This window comes from Lygodium microphyllum, chromosome 25 (assembly GCF_053477565.2).
Source record: "Lygodium microphyllum isolate KBCC chromosome 25, Lygodium_microphyllum_v1.1.10, whole genome shotgun sequence".
Classification (NCBI taxonomy): Eukaryota; Viridiplantae; Streptophyta; class Polypodiopsida; order Schizaeales; family Lygodiaceae; genus Lygodium; species Lygodium microphyllum.
The window spans coordinates 67,618,606-67,639,564 of NC_141159.1; the positions used below are offsets into that span (position 1 = coordinate 67,618,606).

General features: G+C 42.9%; 1 protein-coding gene across 2 annotated transcripts in view; it reads left to right on the plus strand.

The window, feature by feature from the left end:
* Positions 1-20,959, plus strand: part of LOC148014327 (sodium-dependent phosphate transport protein 1, chloroplastic-like) — a 66,618-nt gene that overhangs the window by 12,364 nt on the left and 33,295 nt on the right. For both annotated transcript variants that reach the window (XM_087666201.1, XM_087666200.1), the window contains exons 2-3: positions 13,666-14,258; positions 20,534-20,641. In XM_087666201.1, the coding sequence (XP_087522327.1) occupies positions 13,666-14,258; positions 20,534-20,641 (701 nt within the window). The remainder of the gene's footprint in view (positions 1-13,665; positions 14,259-20,533; positions 20,642-20,959) is intronic.

Consider the following 20,959-nt stretch of genomic DNA (forward strand, 5'->3'; position numbering starts at 1 on the left):
GAAGGAAGATCTGGGTGGCGTGATTTGGGCAGTCGTGAAGATCCATCTCAAGGATGGCCTTCAACCACCACCAAGCCTCGGTTTGCACTCTTGGAGACCCTCTTGCAAAAGGACCTTCCAGGTCTTCCCTCCTGGTGTGAGCCCACGGACTACTAGCTTGCCCAAAAGGGCGTGGCTCTAGAACTCTGGGTCTATGATCCCAAGACCTCCCTCTGACCGATGCCAGATGATGGTCGCCCATGCCACCTTGGTCGAGAATCCCTGGAATCGTCTGAGCAAGCCTAGAGAAAATTCCGCACTAGGCGGCGAAGTTGAACCACACAAGACAAGGAGAAGCACCAACACAAGGCTATGTACCAAGCCGCCGCTAGGAGGACTTGGCTGATCACCAAGGCTTAGTCCACTAAGGAAAGGCAGACAGTACTCCAGTAGTCAGCTTTCGCCTGATATAGTCGAGAACTGGAAGAAATTGCCGGGCAAGAGTGATATCGAGCCCAACCTGGAACCCTAGGTATCGGATGGTCTGTCCCCTGCACACCCATCTGAACCCCAAGTGGACGCCCCTCTGTGCTAGAGTCCAGGTCTGCAAGAAAACCAACCAACTTTCGCAAGTTGATTTTGGCTCTAGTTGCAGTGCAAAACATCTCCAGAGCTAGTCTCACTCTCTCCAACATCAACTCATCATGAGGGCAAGATATACTTGACCATGGCATCTTGGAGGTAACCAAATCTCTAACACGCCCTTTCAGATCTTGGACAGGCATAAGGCTCAAGGATTTGGAATGTCGATGAAGAACAGCCCATCCAAGATATTCTCATGGATGAAGTGATATTACATTTCGATATGCTTCATCCTCACATGAAATACGAGATTCCGTGCCAAGGCTATGCAACTCTCGTTGTCACATAGTAGGGTGGTAGCCCTTGACTGTGGACAACCAAACCCTTCTAATAACCTTTGAAGCCAAATGGTCTCATAAGTGGTAGAAGATGCTACTCGATACTCGGTCTCTGTAAAAGACCCACCTCTGGAAGTCATGCTGCAATCTCCATCCAGAACCTGCTACATACCCTAACCTCCGTAGGAGCATAGACATTGATGACTCCAAGGCATGAGTCCCCTATGTTCGTTTAATCCATAGGACCCTCCCTTCCACAATCGTCCCGTGGTCACACACACGGGCGGTAAGCCTCGGGCCAATAGAGGTGCATACGTCTCCACTCCTGTTGTGGGCATCGATGGAGTACACCTAGTAGGTGTGTGAGTTGCTTGGAAGTACCTTCCCTACCCGATGGGCCTAGGCAAGGGTGAGCTTGTGCTCTTGCAAAAGTAAGATGTCGATCCGTCCGGCAAGGGTAGGCTGTAACTCTTGCTGAACAATCAAGTTCCTGGAACCACATGCCCCACTGTAGTGGAGGCTATTCACATTCTAGGATGCTAGGTGTAAGCTCATAGGGACGCTTGTGACTGACCAAACATGCATTTGTTCGGTGTGGAAGTTGCTGATGAAGAAGAAGAGCTATGGGGCATGGGAATGCTCTTTGCCGCAAGCCTAGAAGGTGAACTCCATTCCCCCATGGCGGCTCTTGGGTGGACCATGGGGGTAATAGATGCTCTAGGCGGTACCACTGGGGCATCTATCAGCTAGGCTGAGAGGCATGACTCTGTACAATGGTAGAAGTGGGCAGCTTGTGCGAGGGGTCACTCAATCACATCCATCGATGCTCTCCACTGTGGAGGGGCTCGAATAATAATGCTCAGATGTGGGACCTCGGCTCCAGCCCACCAGATAATGTCCATCATGCACCTTGGCCACTGGCTGGGAAAAGAGTGATAGTCCTCCTTCTCCCATCCACTGGGAGATGTGGTTTGCAAACTGGCCCTTCACCTCCTCCTCTATCTGTGTCATCGTCCAATCTCCTGAATGAGAGGTCTGAAAGAAGAAAGTATAGTTTGGCCCATCCAATGGTGCTAGTAAATGGACCTTGTCGCTCCTTGACTTGCGGACCACGAAGATCCCTACCTCTAGAGGTAGTGGAAACTCTCTGTGCTCCGCAACTCTCAAGTAGGATCACGGACCACTGTGGAAAAACTCCTGTGGGAGCAGCTGTGCATGTCTAGGAAAAATGTGACTGGCGACTAGGTCAGATGAGCTAGTGGCTATGTGGGGAGGGGGGGCTAAAGTGGTGAGGAGAAGATATAGGTGTGTAAGGCTTGTCACCCCTTGTGGGAAGGGGGGGGGGGGAGTCACATGTACTAGGTGAGGATTAGGGGGATTGATCGACGGGGGAGATGGTGGGGAGGAGGAAGATCGAGGGATGGTGGGGTGATCGGAGGTATGAGGCGGGTGTGTGGGAGGGGTGGGTGGGTGGCCCTGGAAGGGGGAGGTTGTGGGATAGGGTTGGGGGGGATCCATAAGGAGGGGGTGGGTGAGGGGGCTGTGGTATCTTGGGTGGTGTAGCCTGTGATGCCTTCGTGGGTGGTGGAGGTGGTGTGAAGGAAACTGCTAGGGTTTGCAGTGAGGACACATAGAGTGTACGACCACGACAAAAACACAAAGAGACAGACACAGACACAGAGGGCAAAACTCAAACCCTAAACGCAAAATTCAAAACTCAAACACAAACTGAAGAAGGGAGAGAGAGAACACAACTCTGAAGTGAATGAATGCTGTAAATGAATGTAAGAGTGTACAGTGTGCTCAAGGACAGAGCAATGTTGGAGTGTGACGTCCATTGAAGACGGATCCCAAGTTTGTGACCACCAGTAAGAGTGTAGGAGTGCTGAATAGTGAATGGCAGCAGGCTGGTCACCAAAATCACCAAAATGCAGCAGTTTGGAGGCTGGAAACTGGTAAACGCAGCAGTGTACCACCGATCAGAGGCTGGAAACTGTGCACAGTCTGTTGTAAACAGCAGGCTGAAACAATGTCTGAGAGTGTCTGTCACAACTCTATAAAAACAGAATTTGTATCCTTTTTCATTAATTTGTCTATATAATGATTTATTAATTTTATTTCCTTTGCACTAATTAGATATAAAGAAAAGTGCATTGGAGCTGGTCACAGATGAGTGGTCAGAGGTTATGGTGGACCCATACGGTGGGTTAGAGAAAAGATAGTTCACACTTCCACCTATATGACCCGATTGGGCGCCTGTGACTAGAACTCACGCATATCAGGGTTAGACTCGCACACAGAAAGGATTGATGCCTTGAAGTGTGGGCTAGATCCACCAGAACAGACAGTTACAATCAACAAGATGGCATGATCATGAAATGCTTGTATAATGTGCATGTGTGGGCTGAAAGCTTGAAATGCACATTTCTTTGCATAGGAAAGTCACATGAAGATTCGGATACCATTTTTGCGATGTACACGGAAAAAGCTTTCATATGATACCCATATTGGGGGGGTCCCTAAATTCTAGGAGATCCCTAAATTTTAGGAGGTCCCTAAATTTTAGGAGCCTCGAATTAGCCTAAAAATGCTAGTCCTAAAAAATAGGGATGTCATTCTAAAAATAGTAAGTTCTGTACTCTGACTGTGCTTACTAAATTTGGTTGTTTCTATTCGTGACAGTATTCAACCCAAAAAGGAAGGCCATAGAGAAGAGACAAGTGTCAAGACACTTGTCACACAAGTTTCCAAGTGTCCCACCACTTGTCACATCTCATGACATGTGGCTGGACACTTGTCTTGTGCTACTCCACTTTCCCCTTTTGTACTAGCTCTCCCCTCTCCTATAAATAAGAGCTCGTTTTTCTTCATTCAACATCATTTTTCTTTGCTGTAAACTCATGTAAAGAACCCACAGATAGCCAAAAACTGGCCCCATCCATCCCCATCATCATCCCCCACTTCTCCATTATCAAATTCCTCCATATTCTCTCTTCTATCACTGTTGTTTTACAAGACAGCAAGCCTGTAAATTCATTACAGCATCTCCTTCTTGAGCTCTTTCTTCCATTTTAGCTACAAGAAGCAAGCCCTATCCATGTACTGCTGATCAACGATGGAGAAAGGCTGAATTCCCCTTTTTCTTCTCTCATACTGTAAAGAAATCAGTTTTTATCATTGCATAATAGATAATGCATGTGTGTTTGTACATCTTTGCATGATCTTGTGAGAGTGAGAATTACTTCTTCTCACTCTCAGGTTGATTGTAATTGAGCTCTTCCCTAAGGGACTTGGGTTGAGCAGAAATACATTCCTTCGGGGGGGGTTGCCCATCTTCAACCCTCAATCTTGTCTCCATTACTTTTACATTTTCATGGCTGTAATTTTGTGAGTAATTTTCACTTTCAGCTTTAAGTGTTCATTCTCTTTTATATTAAGTTTCGAAAACAAGCGAATATCATAATTGTTAAGCATACTACGTTGTTCGGGGCGTTTATAGTGGTATCAGAGCTTTGGCTCGGTCCTCACCCCCAACACTGGTAGTGCTTACAACTATAAGTTTGTTTGTTTTCAGCCCTTGCATTGAGTGCTTGAGCATATTTTTTTTCTTTAGTCTCAATGGATCAATCGAGTGCTATCCTTCAAGCCATTCAAAGTCTTAGAGAGGAGAATCAGCAAATTCGTGAGCAACTTCTCAAACTAGAAAAAGTTGAGAATCTCAAAGAATTCAAGGAAAGAAGCCCATCTACTTCAAGAAGACAAAGCCATACCAATGAAAGGAGTCGATCAAGAAGTCCAACTACTTCTAAGAGGCAGTCCCATTCTACTTCAAGACAAAGAAAGAGATCGCGTCGAAGCTCATCCTCTTCTTCAAAGTCATCTGGCGCCTATTCTGATGGATCCTCTTCTAGTAATGAAGAGTCACACCCTTCTCGTGGAAGACCTCATGATCGTCAAAGGCGTCGACATTCTTCACCCTCGTCTCCATCTTCATCCCCATCAAGCACTTTATCATCTTCAACCTCAAGATCTGAGCATGGACGAAGGCATAAGAAGAAGAAGAAGACTAAGTCACTATCTCAACTTGAAAAAAAGATCAAGTTCAGTATGTATGATGGTTCCCGAAATCCTGATCTTCTTCTGAAGTTTATTCGTCAATTTCAAATTTTGTATGGTCGTGACAAGTATAAAGAAAAAGAAAAGATTAAGTTTGCAGCTTTACATTTAACCGACTTAGCCCATACTTGGTGGACGGGGTTGGAATATGATCATGCTGCCCCAAAATCATGGCGGTCCTTTGTTTGCCTGATACAAAGCCAATTTCTTCCTGTTCATTTCAAAAGAGATGTAAAAATGGAATGGGATCGGCTTTGGCAAAAGAAAAATGAGTCACTTGGTGACTATACCAAGAGATTTTGGGAGCTACTTTTGAAGGTCCAACATTTCAAGAAGATCAGCAGTTCGGAAAAGCTTAGGAAGTTTCAAGGAGGTTTGCATTTTAAACTTCGTACTGCTCTTAATCATTATCATTGTTCTAGTCTCAGGGAACTCATTGACCATGCTGAGACATGGGAAATGGAGCACAATGGCAACAAATCATTCCAAAAGAATGATAAGAAGAGAGTAGCTGATGATGAGGAGTATTCAGCCCCAAATGAAGGACAAAAACAGTGGCAAAAGCAGCCACCATCAAATCAAAAGAAGATGAAGCCCTATGCACCTCCTAATGCTCCTCAATTTCGCTCCAATCTATATCCACAAGCAAAGCAATTTTCCAAAGAAGAAAAGCAACGCTTCATGAAAGAAGGGAAGTGCTTTAAATGTGGACAAACAGGCCACATAGCGAAGCAATGTCCAAACAAGGGACAAAGCAAGGTTTCTGACAACAAGCCTAAGTCGCCAGTGAAAATCAATGCTATCAGTGATGTAGTTGCAAACACAACTCACACTCCAGAGACGCGCAAATTATTAAAAGCTTGGGGACAGTTGCAAGGTAAGCAAGCACTATTCTTGATAGATCTTGGGGCGAATGAAAATATTATTTCCTTGCAATTAGCTAAAGAGCTTGGATTAAAGAACGAAGAGATGGACACTCCGGCAGAAGTTCGCCAAGCTTTAAATGCTGATGAAGGTGACACAGTGAAGACTGTGATACCCTACATTGGCAAGCTCAAGTTTCAAATTCAAGGCTACAGTGACGAAGATACCTTCTGTATCGGAGACCTTGATGGTTGCGATGTGATTCTTGGCATGCCTTGGAATCATAGAGTAGATTCAACCATCTTCTCTCAGAAAAAGAAGGTAGAACTCACCAACAAAGGCAAGAAGTACGAGATCCAAGCTGGAGTTTCTGGAGACACCATACCTATGGTAAGCCATATGCAAGTCTCTAGAGCAATTAAGGAGTGTGTTCAATGTTGTCTGCTTTATGTCACTGATGTAAAAGATAATATGAATGCTAAAAACCAAGAGCAACTTCAGCTCTTGGAAAAGTATAAAGATTGTTTTTCGGAAGATCTTCCTTATCAGCTTCCCCCAGAAAGGCCAGAAGACCATCATATTGATATTATCCCGGGCAGTTCTCCTCCTAATATAGCACCATACCGTGTGAGCCGTCCTCAACAAGAAGAAATCAGAAAGCAAGTCGAAGACCTACTCAACCATGGGCTAATTAGGCCAAGTAGCTCACCATTTTGTTCACCGGTTCTTCTTGTTCAAAAGAAAGATGGCACATTCAGGATGTGCATTGATTATCGAGCCCTCAACAAAATCACTGTGAAGAATCGGTTTCCTATTCCCAGAATTGACGACATTTTGGATCGTCTAGGAGGCTCAAAGGTTTTCAGCCGCATTGATTTAAAGAGTGGTTATCATCAAATTAGGGTAATACCACAAGATGTACACAAAACTGCTTTCCGTACTTCATACGGTCTTTATGAATTCTTGGTGGTTCCTTTCGGATTAACCAATGTACCAGCCACCTTTAATCGAATGATGGAGCGCATCTTTAGAGAGCATCGACAATATGTCGGTACTTTCTTTGATGATATTCTTGTCTTTAGCAAGAATGAAGAGGAGCATCATCAACACTTGGAAATTGTTCTACAATTACTACAATAAAATCAACTCTTGGTAAATGGTAAAAAGAGTGAATTTTTCATGCATAAAATAAATTACATTGGGCATGTCATCTCTTTTGAAGGGATTCAGATGGATCCTGAAAAGATCAGGATAATCCAAGAATGGCCTCATCTTCGTGATGTACATGAGGTGCGATCGTTTCTTGGCTTATGTTCTTATTACCGCCGCTTCATCAAGCATTTTGCACATATGGCTTCTCCACTTCATGACCTTACAAAGAAGAAGATCTCTTTCCAATGGAAGGAAAAAGAGAAGGCAGCCTTCACAAGGCTGAAAACAGCTCTTACTTCTGGACCTGTTCTTATCATTCCAGATCTGGTAAAACCATTTGTGGTGGAAGCAGATGCTTGCGGTGATTGTATTGGTGCAGTGCTAAATCAAGAAGGCCATGCCGTAGCCTTTGAAAGCCGCCGTCTAAATGATGTGGAGAAAAGGTATGACATTTATGAAAAGGAGCTCTTAGCAGTGGTTCATGCTTTAAAGATATGGAAACATTATCTTTTAGGCAATGAATTCCTTATTAAAACCGATCATCAAAGCTTGAAGTATTTCAAGACTCAAAAGCATTTGCAGGAGAAACATGCAAGATGGGAAAATTTCTTGTCTATGTTTCATTTTCAAATTATGTACACTCCAGGGAAACAAAATGTAGTTGCTGATGCACTTTCTAGAGTGCCTCGCATTGCAACTATTACAGTGGCTCATCATGAAGATTTTTAAACGATGAAGAATACTTATGATGAAGATACTGATTTTGTAGCAATTTGGTCAAATTTACAGCAAGGAGGTTCTCATCCAGATTATTCCATCAAAGACGGTTACCTTCTCATGAACAATCGCCTTTGTGTCACTCTTCCTGTTCGACAAAAGGTGCTTAAAGAAAGTCATGAACCCCCTTATGCAGGGCATAGAGGGAGGGCAGCCACTCTAAGTGCAATTGAGCGCTACTTTTATTGGCCAACATTACGAAAAGATACACATAACTTCATTGAGGCTTGTCTGGTATGCCAAAAATCCAAATATGATGGGCAGAAGATTCCAGGATTGTTACAACCTCTTCCAGTGCCCAAAGATCTATGGGAATCTATCACAATGGATTTCATCTCAAGTATTCCAAAAACACCTCAAGGTCATGATATGATTTGGGTCATAATTGATAGATTCAGTAAACAATCACATTTTATTCCATGTCATAAAACATTGAAATTCGCACAAGCTGCAAGACTTTTCATTCAACATATCTTCAGATTACATGGTATGCCTTCTGAGATCATTTCAGATAGAGACTCCAAATTCACAAGTAACTTTTGGCGTGCTTTATTTGAGAATTTGGGAACCACTTTAAAGTTCTCCTCAGCTTTTCATCCTCAAACTGACGGCCAAACAGAGGTGATGAATCTCACTCTTTTGGATATGTTGAAAGCTTATGTTAGTGAACATAAGTCACAATGGGAGAAATATCTTCCATTATTGGAGTTTGCTTACAACAATACAGTGCACTCATCCACAGGGAAAGCTCCAAATGAAATAGTACAGGGTAAAGTGATTCCTCCTCCAATTATTCGCACTAAAGATAAGATTTTTGCTGCCGATGAGTTTGCTTCAGATTTAAAAACCGCAATGGATCAAGTTCAAGCCACTATCAAAGTTGCCCAAGAGCGACAAAAGAAGCAAGCAGATAAACGAAGAAGACCTTTGGCTTTTGAAAAAGGTCAATATGTCTTGCTAAAGTTTGATAAAAGCAGGCTCAAACAAGGTTTTGGTCAAAATTCATCTTTTCCAAAGCTCTCCAGTAGATACTTTGGACCCTTCAAAGTGATTGAGAAAATAAATGAAGTTTCTTATCGACTTGAGCTTCCTACTCATTGGAAAATACACAATGCTTTTCATGTAAGTTTGCTAAAACCTTACATAGGACCAGAACCAAAGGAACCCATTACTGAAGATCCCCCAGAAGTTGAAGAAACAGAGCAACTCTTGGAACCTGAAAAGATTTTGTTTCTCAAGGATCGAACCACGAGAAGTGGCCTTGTGACACGAAAATTCTTGCTAAAATTCAAGAATCTACCCACCACAGATGCACAGTGGGTAGATGAAAAATTGAAGGATTACCCAAATATTCTACAACAATATCAAGAAGATTTTCAGCTGAGGACAGCTGAATAAAAGCCAGAGGGCTGTCACAACTCTATAAAAACAGAATTTGTATCCTTTTTCATTAATTTGTCTATATAATGATTTATTAATTTTATTTCCTTTGCACTAATTAGATATAAAGAAAAGTGCATTGGAGCTGGCCACTGATGAGTGGTCAGAGGTTATGGTGGACCCACACGGTGGGTTAGAGAAAAGATAGTTCACACTTCCACCTATATGACCCGATTGGGCGCCTGTGACTAGAACTCACGCATATCAGGGTTAGACTCGCACACAGAAAGGATTGATGCCTTGAAGTGTGGGCTAGATCCACCAGAACAGACAGTTACAATCAACAAGATGGCATGATCATGAAATGCTTGTATAATGTGCATGTGTGGGCTGAAAGCTTGAAATGCACATTTCTTTGCATAGGAAAGTCACATGAAGATTCGGATACCATTTTTGCGATGTACACGGAAAAAGCTTTCATATGATACCCATATTGGGGGGGTTCCTAAATTCTAGGAGATCCCTAAATTTTAGGAGCCTCGAATTAGCCTAAAAATGCTAGTCCTAAAAAATAGGGATGTCATTCTAAAAATAGTAAGTTCTGTACTCTGACTGTGCTTACTAAATTTGGTTGTTTCTATTCGTGACAGTATTCAACCCAAAAAGGAAGGCCATAGAGAAGAGACAAGTGTCAAGACACTTGTCACACAAGTTTCCAAGTGTCCCACCACTTGTCACATCTCATGACATGTGGCTGGACACTTGTCTTGTGCTACTCCACTTTCCCCTTTTGTACTAGCTCTCCCCTCTCCTATAAATAAGAGCTCGTTTTTCTTCATTCAACATCATTTTTCTTTGCTGTAAACTCATGTAAAGAACCCACAGATAGCCAAAAACTGGCCCCATCCATCCCCATCATCATCCCCCACTTCTCCATTATCAAATTCCTCCATATTCTCTCTTCTATCACTGTTGTTTTACAAGACAGCAAGCCTGTAAATTCATTACAGCACCTCCTTCTTGAGCTCTTTCTTCCATTTTAGCTACAAGAAGCAAGCCCTATCCATGTACTGCTGATCAACGATGGAGAAAGGCTGAATTCCCCTTTTTCTTCTCTCATACTGTAAAGAAATCAGTTTTTATCATTGCATAATAGATAATGCATGTGTGTTTGTACATCTTTGCATGATCTTGTGAGAGTGAGAATTACTTCTTCTCACTCTCAGGTTGATTGTAACTGAGCTCTTCCCTAAGGGACTTGGATTGAGCAGAAATACATTCCTTCGGGGGGGGTTGCCCATCTTCAACCCTCAATCTTGTCTCCATTACTTTTACATTTTCATGGCTGTAATTTTGTGAGTAATTTTCACTTTCAGCTTTAAGTGTTCATTCTCTTTTATATTAAGTTTCGAAAACAAGCGAATATCATAATTGTTAAGCATACTACGTTGTTCGGGGCGTTTACAGTGTGAGGGTCTGCAATGCTGAAAACGGAGGCTGGCTGACCTTGGAGATGATGGACAGCAGGCTGAACAGCAGTCTGGGACAGTCTGGAGCAGTTGCCAGCAGCTGAGAGTTGTCACCTACAGCAATGGACAGGCTGAAGATAATGTGGCTGCAGTCAATGATGGCTGGACAGCAGATGGAGGCGGGCTGCAGGCTGGAAACTGGGCGCCAACAGCAGCAGAGGGTGTATGGGCTAGTGTAACCTGCAAACAAGGATAATGGCTGAATGGGGGCAACTTGTCTATTTATAGATGTGGAAGGTCACCCCAAAAATTAGGGTTTCCACTAAACTCTCTCGAACTACTCCCCGTTTTAGGGTTTCCATTGAACTCTCTCGAACCGCTCCCCGTTTTAGGGTTTTACTCTAAAAGGAGCATTTTTAGTGTGTTTTGGGGTTGTTTAAGAGGCTAATCAGTAAGTAATGCATATTTTAGCTCAACAGATGGAGGTCTCTGATCTTCCTGGGTTGGACGAGCTGGGGGGTGCTCTACTGAGGGTACGTCGCTTGCCCTTCTGCTCTCTGCTGCCGTGGCTGTTTGAGAGGTTGACTGAGGCTTCCCCTACCGTCTCCCTCTCTGTCGTCCTTGGACCCATGTAAAACCGTTAGCATCCACCTGTGGGCCTGTCGGCATCCACCTGTGGGCCTGTCGACGGAGCTGCCTTGGCTCTGAAGCGCATGTAGTCTGTTGCTTGATGCCCAAAGTCATGGCATCGTAGGCACTGCCTAGGCTGCCCAGTCACAATAACGTGCTGCCTGACGGAATGTTTACCTGCCTCAATCTTGAGAAACTTAGGTATGTTCTTTGTATCTTTCATAGCCACCCGTACCTTCGGGACTCCTACGGTTGTCTTTGCATCCGCGAAGGAGGTAGGAAGAACTGTGCAGAAGAGCTGTCCAAAGTCCTCCATTAACTGACGATACTCTACCGCCAATCCGGGGAATAGTAGGGTGACTGGGTGTCTAAGAAACTTGTTGTGGAGTGTGAATTCCTCCACTGTACCAGGGAACCATATAGATGACCCCCTTTGTGGAGGCATAAGGTGAGCTATCCACTAGCTCATGGGTTGTGTTTGCGGAGGTGAGTCGAACCATGGAGACCCCTTGACCCATGAGGACTGCCTCCGCAATCTGCGCTGTGCCAATGCATAGCGTGGAGTGAAGCTAATCCCAAAGCTGGGCCTTGGATGGGGAGTGTCTTATGACCTTACCAAAGATTGCTGTTTCTTTTAGTTCCAGCTCTGTGGCATGGACGGCTAAGAGCTGTTTCTCAAAAAGGACAATGCATAAGGTGTTTGACTTGGGGGCACTCGCAGAATGCACCGGCGTCTGGCCAGAGGTTTCCATTGTGCATCCTTGTTGAGGACCTACTGATCAAGTTGCTGTGCTATTGGGGGGGGGGGGGGGGGGGTTTGGTCGAGGGAGGTCGAGGGGCAGCTTGGAGACGAGGAGATGTCGTGTGGTAGGGGGGCGGTGGCGAGGAGGGGCAGATGTGCGGTTTTTTGGCGGGGAGGGGGGCGCAGCATGCCCCAGGAGGGCAAGCGGGAGAGACAGAAGCAGCACGGGGGGTGCGACAAGATGGGGGCCGCAGGGCGAGGGAGACGGGGGCAGCGCGGGGGCCTGACGGAATGGGGGGCTTGCTTGGCGGGAGGGGGAGGCGCAGCCCGCCACGGGGGGGCAGGGTGGGAGAAATGGGGGGGAGCACGGGGCATGATGGCAGCAGCAGTAGTGCGACGGGAGGAACCTACATGCTACGATTCCACCTGTCTCTGTACCATCTCAGGATATGCTTTTGGGACCTCTTGGAGGTGACCAAATCTCTAACACCTTGATGGCAATCCGTGGAACATAGAAGGGATAATAACTGTATATTCTAAGTTCTAGGTTGTTATCATAACTCACAATGTATACCTAATATCGGATTTACGTTGGAAGTCTTTTGAGATTTGTAAGGCATCTATGTGATCCCTTTCCAATTGATGTGTGCCTTTACATAGGCACTCTTGTATTTCACCTACTTTGACTAGGTCAATCAATGGGGCAAGCTTTTCTCACATGTTCTTTCACCCTCCTCCTTAAGTTTGAGTTTCTGTTGCCAACATGGTAATAGAGCTCTAGGGTCGTTTTTGGCTATTGCTTTCCTCTTCCTGACTAGTTGATGCTTTGTAGGCCATCGTGTTGCTCGTTGCTTTTTCTGCTCTCAGTCTTTATAATAGGGATGTCCCTTCTAGATGCTTTCCCCAGCTCAGGTTATGCCTGTGTTTCAGCCTCTGTGTGTGTGTGTGTTAGGCTGTGATTCTTGGTTACCCTCTATTATATATTGTTGAAATAAGGCCTATCACAGTTTGTGGCTGTTGCAAGTGCATCTTTTGCTGCTACTTCATTGTAAATTGTTGTGTTTTACTCCTGCATTGGCCCCGACTATTGCTTTGCTACTCTCTATGAAGTGTTTTCAGGCTGCGTGCTGTTGTTTGCTGGCTGACCACTGCTGTTCAAGGTGGCCTCTAATGTCCAAGTGATTGGCTTTTTGCTTGAAAATATCCTTATTTGGGAATTGCTGTTGTACAATTTGAGGGAGTAACGTGTGTAGCCTCACATGAAAGAAGACAGTTTTGTGATATGCACTGAATTTGATGTGGCATATTTCATATGTTTCACATTTCCACAAAGCTGTAGGATGCTGTGCATCCAATAGTTGTAAGTGAAGTGATGCTGTTGTCAAACAAACTGCATCGAATTCTCTTCTGACTGTTTAGTGGAAAAGCAGAGAAACCGTGCCTGCTCTACTGCTCCTTGATACTGGAGGTCAAGGGATTGAATTTTGTTATTTATATTCATGTTTTTCATGGGCCTGCTGACCAACAGTGCAGTTTTTCACTAGTTTTTCAAGTTCCCATGGGCAAACATAGATTTGTGATTTGTTATGTAGACTTTACTGTGGAATGATTCTTACAAACTTCAATTTATCTGCAGGACAATATAATCTAAGGAATCTCAAAAGGCAGGAAATGTACAAGTGTGATAATAAAATGGAAAAAGTTGGAAACCCATTTGTTTCACAGAGGATAGTAAGAAGAAAAACCCTTGGAAGATACTCAAGTGAGTATTCAAGCTTTGGATCGGGCAGCAGTGGGCTGATGGGTCACTTAATTGTGTCAGTTCAACATGAGAGTTTTGCCATGAATGACTCTAAGCATAAGTCACTTCGGAAGGTCACATGCTTCTTGTCTTCAGATCCCTTGGCGAATAGACTTATCAACAATTCCAAGATTGAAAAATCAAATGTTTTATGCAATGGGCAGGGTCCACATTCTGACAGTGTTGGAATTGGAGATCTTAAATATGAGGCACCATCCGAGTTTATTGCTTCAGATATACCCATGAAGCAGGTTGATACTGCAGCAGAACAGAGTGTCATTTCCTATGATGAAACTAGCTTAGCAAAGGGATATGTGCAAGGTGACACTGAAGTTGTTGTTAGCTCAACATGGTGGCGGCAGCTTCCAAAGCGTTGGATAATTGTTCTGCTCTGCTTTTTTGCTTTTCTTCTGTGTAACATGGATCGGGTATGTGCTTCTCTCTCTCTCTATTTCTTTTGTTTTGTTCACACCGGAAGGCTGCATGCTTTTTGCTAGTCCACGATTTTCCTGTTTTATGAGTGATCACAACGCAGGCCTTCCTGTTTTATGAGTAACCACAACATAGGCTGGCAAGAAAAAATTCACAAACACTGATGCTGTCTGGGTCGATTCACTCACTCAAGGACTTGAAGAAGAATAGACATTAGGGGAAGAGGAATAAGCAGGGTTGGTTGGAACAAGGTCTTTTAAGATGGTGTAAGTGTGCTTATCGAGCTCAAGTAGAAATAATGTGGCAAATCAATCACTGCATGAAGCGGGCCAAATTCTTGTAAAGGGGCATTGAGCCTCTTTTTCTTTTTACAATGTATAGGGCATCATATGTAGGTACATTGCTCCTTTGCTTCCACATTTGTGGTGTGATTGTGTGCTCCCTTCCATTTTAGTTCCTCCTATTGTTTGGCTTAGGGTTCCATTTGTAGTCCTCCTTTGTTTGCTGGTTCTTTCTCCTTCTTCAGTTACATGTGGCTCCTCTCCTGTCCTGAGATCATAATATGAATGTGTGGCACCCCTGAAGTGAGGTTGTGTATGTCCAAAGGATGGCAACTCTTGTCTGACCCATCTTGTCCGAGCCAACACATCTGATTTCATGTGATCTCCTCTGATGGCACTGTTGATGCTTGCTGATCAAACAGCGGCCATTGAACTAGATGTTGGGGCAACCATTTTCCAGCCATTTGGAGGTGGATCTGGAGGTTTTTGGCAGCTGGCTGAGGGGTCCCTCTGCCACAATAAATACTTTGCCCAGCCTTGTGTCTTGCCACCTGTGTAGCTTTGTCCATAGGTGCACTGCCCTGTTCTAGCTGCCCACTTCATCCACCTTGCCCTGTGCGTTGCCTAGACAGCACCACCACCCTCTTCTCCTGTGCTGCCCTGTCCACAGAGCTGCCCTGCTCATGCCACCTTCAGCTGAGCTCCCTCAGCCCCCAGCTGCCACCAATTAGTGCATCAGTCTGCATCTGAGCCCATCTGCCACCTGAAATTTGGGGCTTTTCCCCGACTTGCGCACTATGCCTTCTGCTTTCCAAAGCAGATGCACAAATCCTTTGTGCCTTTGAGACTTATTAAAGTGTCAATGTAGTGTGTGCACACCTAGTGTTTTAGAACATTAAAGTAGTGACACTAGGCTCTAGAGATAATAAACCTAACTCTAGTTAGCTGGTGGAAGGCTGGTTAGGTTAACCCTTGACCTAAACATTAGTTGTACTTTCACTCTATCTTTAGTTGAGCAAGTATACTCTACTTTTTCACTTCAGCTCTCACACTCTCCTTGTCTCTTTTTCTCTCTCCTCCATAGCTGGTGCCATTTCTCACAATAATAAGAAGCATAGAAGACAAGTAAATCAAACACTTAGTAGGCAAGGGAAGTGGTGATGGCCCAGAAGAGTGAGCAGGAGATGAGGAATTTTCACCACTACAGCTGTAGAGTAGAGATAGCAAAGAGGGCACAGGTTAAGGTGTATGCTAGGAGGCAATAGAGGCATGCATGGGGTGTAGAACCACATTGGTCTAAGAGGTTGAGACACTCTCCATGAGGGTACTTTATGGAATGTATGAGGCTTTGGAGGATGATAGTTTAGGCAAGGTCGAAGCCTTGTGTGATAGGATTTGCACCAAGCTTTGTTAGGAGGGTCGATTGTTTTTCTCATGTCATAGGAGCAGCATCTTTTGGTAGATAGGATATCTCGATGATATGGGAAGTTACTATCAGGTCAGAGCCACACTTATTGGGTAGTAGCTATAGATGCCATGGAGATACAGACTAGAGTGTGTTGAGGAGTAGTGAACTCAGTCAGTATAGGGCTAGGATATTTTGATTTGAGGGGGAGCCATGTGGGTCTCGGTGAGAGTGAAGGAGGTACTCATTGCTTTGTTGGTCATTTTTATGCCTTCGATGGTCAACGAGATATGAGATAGTCCTAGAATATTCTTAGTTAGTCTCTGCCATAAGTCGATCACTAGATGGTAGGGGTTGACCTTAATGTGGTGGAGGCTCTTGAGAATAGGAGAGAGAGAAACACAAAAATTCATTAGGGGAGGAGAGTAGGTTGCTTGGGAGGAGTTCTTATTTCATATCAGATTCCAAGTCTTGTGGTAGTAGAGTTTTGCAAGTCTAGAGGTTTACTTTAATTATCCAAGGGTTACAAAGTGGTGGGAGCTAGGATCTTCTTTGGATCATTTTATTTTATGTGGATGATTGAGCCTACAATAGAGGCGACCTCATATCTAGCATGATCCTCTCGTACCACTCACTGATTTAGATACTTCTTTTGAGAGAGTAGGAAGACCTCACTTAAGTCTGAGGATTCTAGAGCACTTGTTCTATGAGGACGATCTTGGAGAGAGAGGTGCACAAACTTGGAAATCTGGACACTTCTCAGATGGATAGGCAGCCTGTGACTTGGATGAGAGCTTATAGGAGATTTGTTCCTTCTTTAGAGAGGAGGCCACGAGGAGGAGACAGAGCTCTAGAGAAGGAAAGATCTGCCAAATCATCATTGGCTATTCACAGAGGGAGGGGGAGAGATGACCAAGATGTAGACGGACACATGAGAGGATATGGACCACTAGAGTAAGGATTGATACCATGAAGGAAGCTAGATTGGAGTACATATTCCACGCAAGAGCTTCTTTTTGGACTTAGTGGGGCGACCGGGTTAGTAGAGATTTTTTCCACTCCACAAGGCCTAAATACTCTAGACAAGGTGTTCAGAGACTTAGGAGATTATGTTATTACTGACTATGTTAGAGAGACCCTCGAAAGGACTAATGCATTTCATCCCCAAAGGAAGTGGAGATAGATTAATATCAATACCATGTTTAACACACCAAAAAATATTTGTTTCACTATATGTAACAAATCTTCCATATATCATTTGTTACGAAGACATATTGGCTCAATGATTCCAAATTAATTTGATGCTCGTGTACTTTGAAAGGCAATTTGTATTATTTAAGTGTTTCAAAATATGATTAAATGTTCATCTTTCTATGTAAGGGTGGCCAATGGCTAGAATGCCCTATATTTATACTTGGGTTGTCGTTGACGAGATTCCCAAGAGAACTTAAAAGTCTGGTCGAGCGCTTAGATTGACCTGAAAGTGCAAATGACTAAGACTTTAATACTTAGATAGTCACAATGATTTTCCATATAATGAGTGGTTTTAGAAGCCCATATAATGACTAAGACTTTTACACTTAGATAGTCACATTGATTAGAAGCCCATACAATGAGTTTCAAAAAGTAGAAACTAGATGCTCATGATCAAAGAAACAAACCATGAATCGGTGAGCCTATATAGTGAAGCTCTCCAGAAGCTAAATTTGGTGACTTGTAAAATTTAGGAGGTTACTATTTTTGGAAGTTGCTCAAATGGAAATTTTGTTTGTGTCAGGCTCTGGAATTTTGCAAGGAACAATTTTGTATTTAGCAACTATCTCAAATGCTTAACTATTTGAGAGATTTTTAGGGTAGAATGTTTGGAAGCTTCTTTCTCTAGAAAAGTGACATGTGGCATTTAGAATAGGACATGTATCATTTTGAAGAGACAAGTGTCCTTACATTTGTCATTTTCAGCAAGCTTTTATTACTCTTGATATGATTGAAGCTAGATTGAGTCTTGTACACCATGTTCAGTCCATTATTTCTCATCAAGATACTTTGGGTTTGGAAGAACCTTTGACTATGGCACAACTGAAGGATGCTTTGCATTCATTGGGTTGATGGAAATCATCTCGATGGGATGGCTTGATAGTGGAATTCTTTAGGATTGTTGGAATCTGCTTGATGAATCAAAACTTTTCATGATAGATAAGGCATGCAACGAGAGTCTAATGCATGCATCATGGAAAGACGTTTTAGCTGAATTGTTTGTGAATCACTTTCAGATTGAAGGCCAATGAAGGTAATGCCAGTGATTTACACACTGGTCACCTGTTAGACATTTGTGTTATCCATTGGGTTGTAATCTTACATTGCAGCAAATGGTTCAATGCGCGCTTCAGAAATTGTGTCAAAAATTAGAGTATTCGAAATTATCCACTTGGCCTCTTCATATGCATCTCACCATTGTTCTATCCATCCAATGCTATACACTCAATCTTTTCTTCCATTTGTAATGTGGCAGAAAGTAGATATTGACAAATTCATGTCTATGGCTATGGACATTCTTTGCAAAGCAAAACCAAGACAAATAGGAAAGGCATTAGGTTGATGGCTGTTTCTAATGGATGTTCCCCAAATAAGCGTGGTGCTGTAAAGATCTCACCATTCATACGTTATCTCGAAAAGCTATGTTGCTACAATTTTCTTGACAGAAGCAGCCCTATCTATTATGCTAGCGGCATTGTGCAATCAGCGATAGGCTTTAGTAATTGGACGAACTCATGGGAAAGCAATTTTTGGTTACTTTGAGGGTAAGACATCAGGCTGACCTTTCTCCAATGAGCTCACTTATAACCGGTGAAAGATTCTTGTGTACCTCAAACGGACTCCTTGACAAACATAGCAGGCCAACTCTTTGGATTGGAAAGTATTCATTGGAGTAGAATATTTTCTGAATTGTACAGCCCAGCAAATTGGTTGTTCATGCAGCTATTGCATATATTATTCAAGGTACACAGCCATGTTTATGTAGGGCAAGAGGCACACCGGCTAAATTGAACTTTATTTAATGCAGGTTAAGTGTGTTCACGTGATGTAATCATCATGCACTGCGATGTCATATGTAAACATAGTTCCTTTTGCGTCATGAAAAGTAGTATCATCATGATCCAGAGGATCCTTCTCTCACTATTTTTGACCATAACTTAGTTATTGCCATAGTGGGTAGTACATTAGTTGAACCCTTTACAACAGATGGAATAGACTTTATAGATTGCCCCATGCGCTTTTGAGAAACTGTTGGCCTCTTAGAAGTGTGCCTACCATCTGATGTCAAGTTCTTTTCCTTTCAATTGCAAACTATTATCATTGCCATGTATAGGCAAGTGACAGCTTCAAGTTTAGCTTTCTCTTTGTCAGTTTGCACCCCTTGAGGTTGTTGCTTAATTAGAACCTTTTATTATGATTGTTGCATTGTTTTTTCCATGACATGGGCATCCCGATGAGATGTGACCAAACTTATGGCAGGCATAACATGCACCTGTGAGCATTCCCCATTTCAATTTAAAGAATTGCCCCCTTATACCTTGACATTTTCCACTTCTATCTGAATCGCTTGCAGTTTCTCTTCATCAGTATCCCATAAGATATAATTCCTGTTTTTTTACATGTTTTGGCTGAGGTGGACACACCACATTTCCCAAACTAGCTGCTATACTTGTGGGAGACACAAGTATTCAGGAAAATCCACAACCTCAACTTGCTCAAAACAATGATGTCGAATCAAAGATTGATAGTCTTTAGTAGGAGACCATGGTAAAACATGAACAAGTTAAGTCCCATAATTGAGCACTTTTTGTTGCGTTGTAAGGAGACTAAATTAGGTTTTAATACATGATATTAATGATTGATTGCAAACCCTAGTATTAGTGACTCCATGCTCACCCTCAAGTTGATTGTAACTGTTTCCAATTCTATGATTCCTTAAGGGATTTGTGTGCATAGAAACACATTCTCTTCTCTCAAGAGTCAACCCTAATCTCCAACTGTAATGCATTGTTTGCTGTATTTCGAGTCTAAGGTAGTACCATTCCTCTCAACTCTATCCTCTAGCCATGATGCATTTTTGTTTGCTGTATCTTGTTAACTTCCCATTTGAGTTAAAGCATGTGTTTTGCAATTTTTACAAGCTATATCTCCACCACTCTTGTGAGTTTTGAATCTGTGATTGGGGATAATTCTGCAACATTTGTGATGAGCTTATTGAGCTGTTATTTGCTCATAATCAACTTGGAATTTGAAACCAAGCTGTTTCAAAGGTCAGCTTCACAATGTTGCAGTAGTGTACTCTGCAGTGGATTTGTACAAGGAAGCAAATAAGTGCAAACTTATATTTGTGTAGCTGGGCATTAAGCCCATCTAAAAGTCTCTATGAGATTTCTGTACCTCTTGCTGCCAAGTAAAATTGTTATTCCCAAAAGTTCGTCCAATGCCATTGAACCATTGAAGTATTCACTGTAGCTGGGTAAACTTGAGTATTTGAGGATTTTTTAAAACTTTGCAATCTCACATTGATGTATTCTTTCTTTGATATTGACAGGTGAATATGAGTATAGCAATTTTACCTATGTCTGTAGAATTCCAGTGGAACCATGCTACTGTTGGGTTGGTGCAGTCCTCATTTTTCTGGGGCTATCTTCTTACTCAGGTTATTATTATTATTAACTTCAACAACTTCATGTCCTCGCTTCCATGATGTTTGATAGGGTTATTTGTTGGTTGCTTCTCTTGTTATGGTTAACCAGAAAGTGAGTTTGCCACAGAAAGATCCTGTTTTAAACTAGTAATGATACATTTATGTGGAGTAACTCCAAGAAGAGGCTGCTATTTGACCTAAATGGGCCATTAAGATGAGGTTAGTCTTTCACAAATATAAAAACAACAGTTGGATTTTGAGAAGAAATTAGTTTGCAGTATTCTCTAACTATATTTGCTTAGTGTGGATCAGCTCCAAATGTGTCCAACA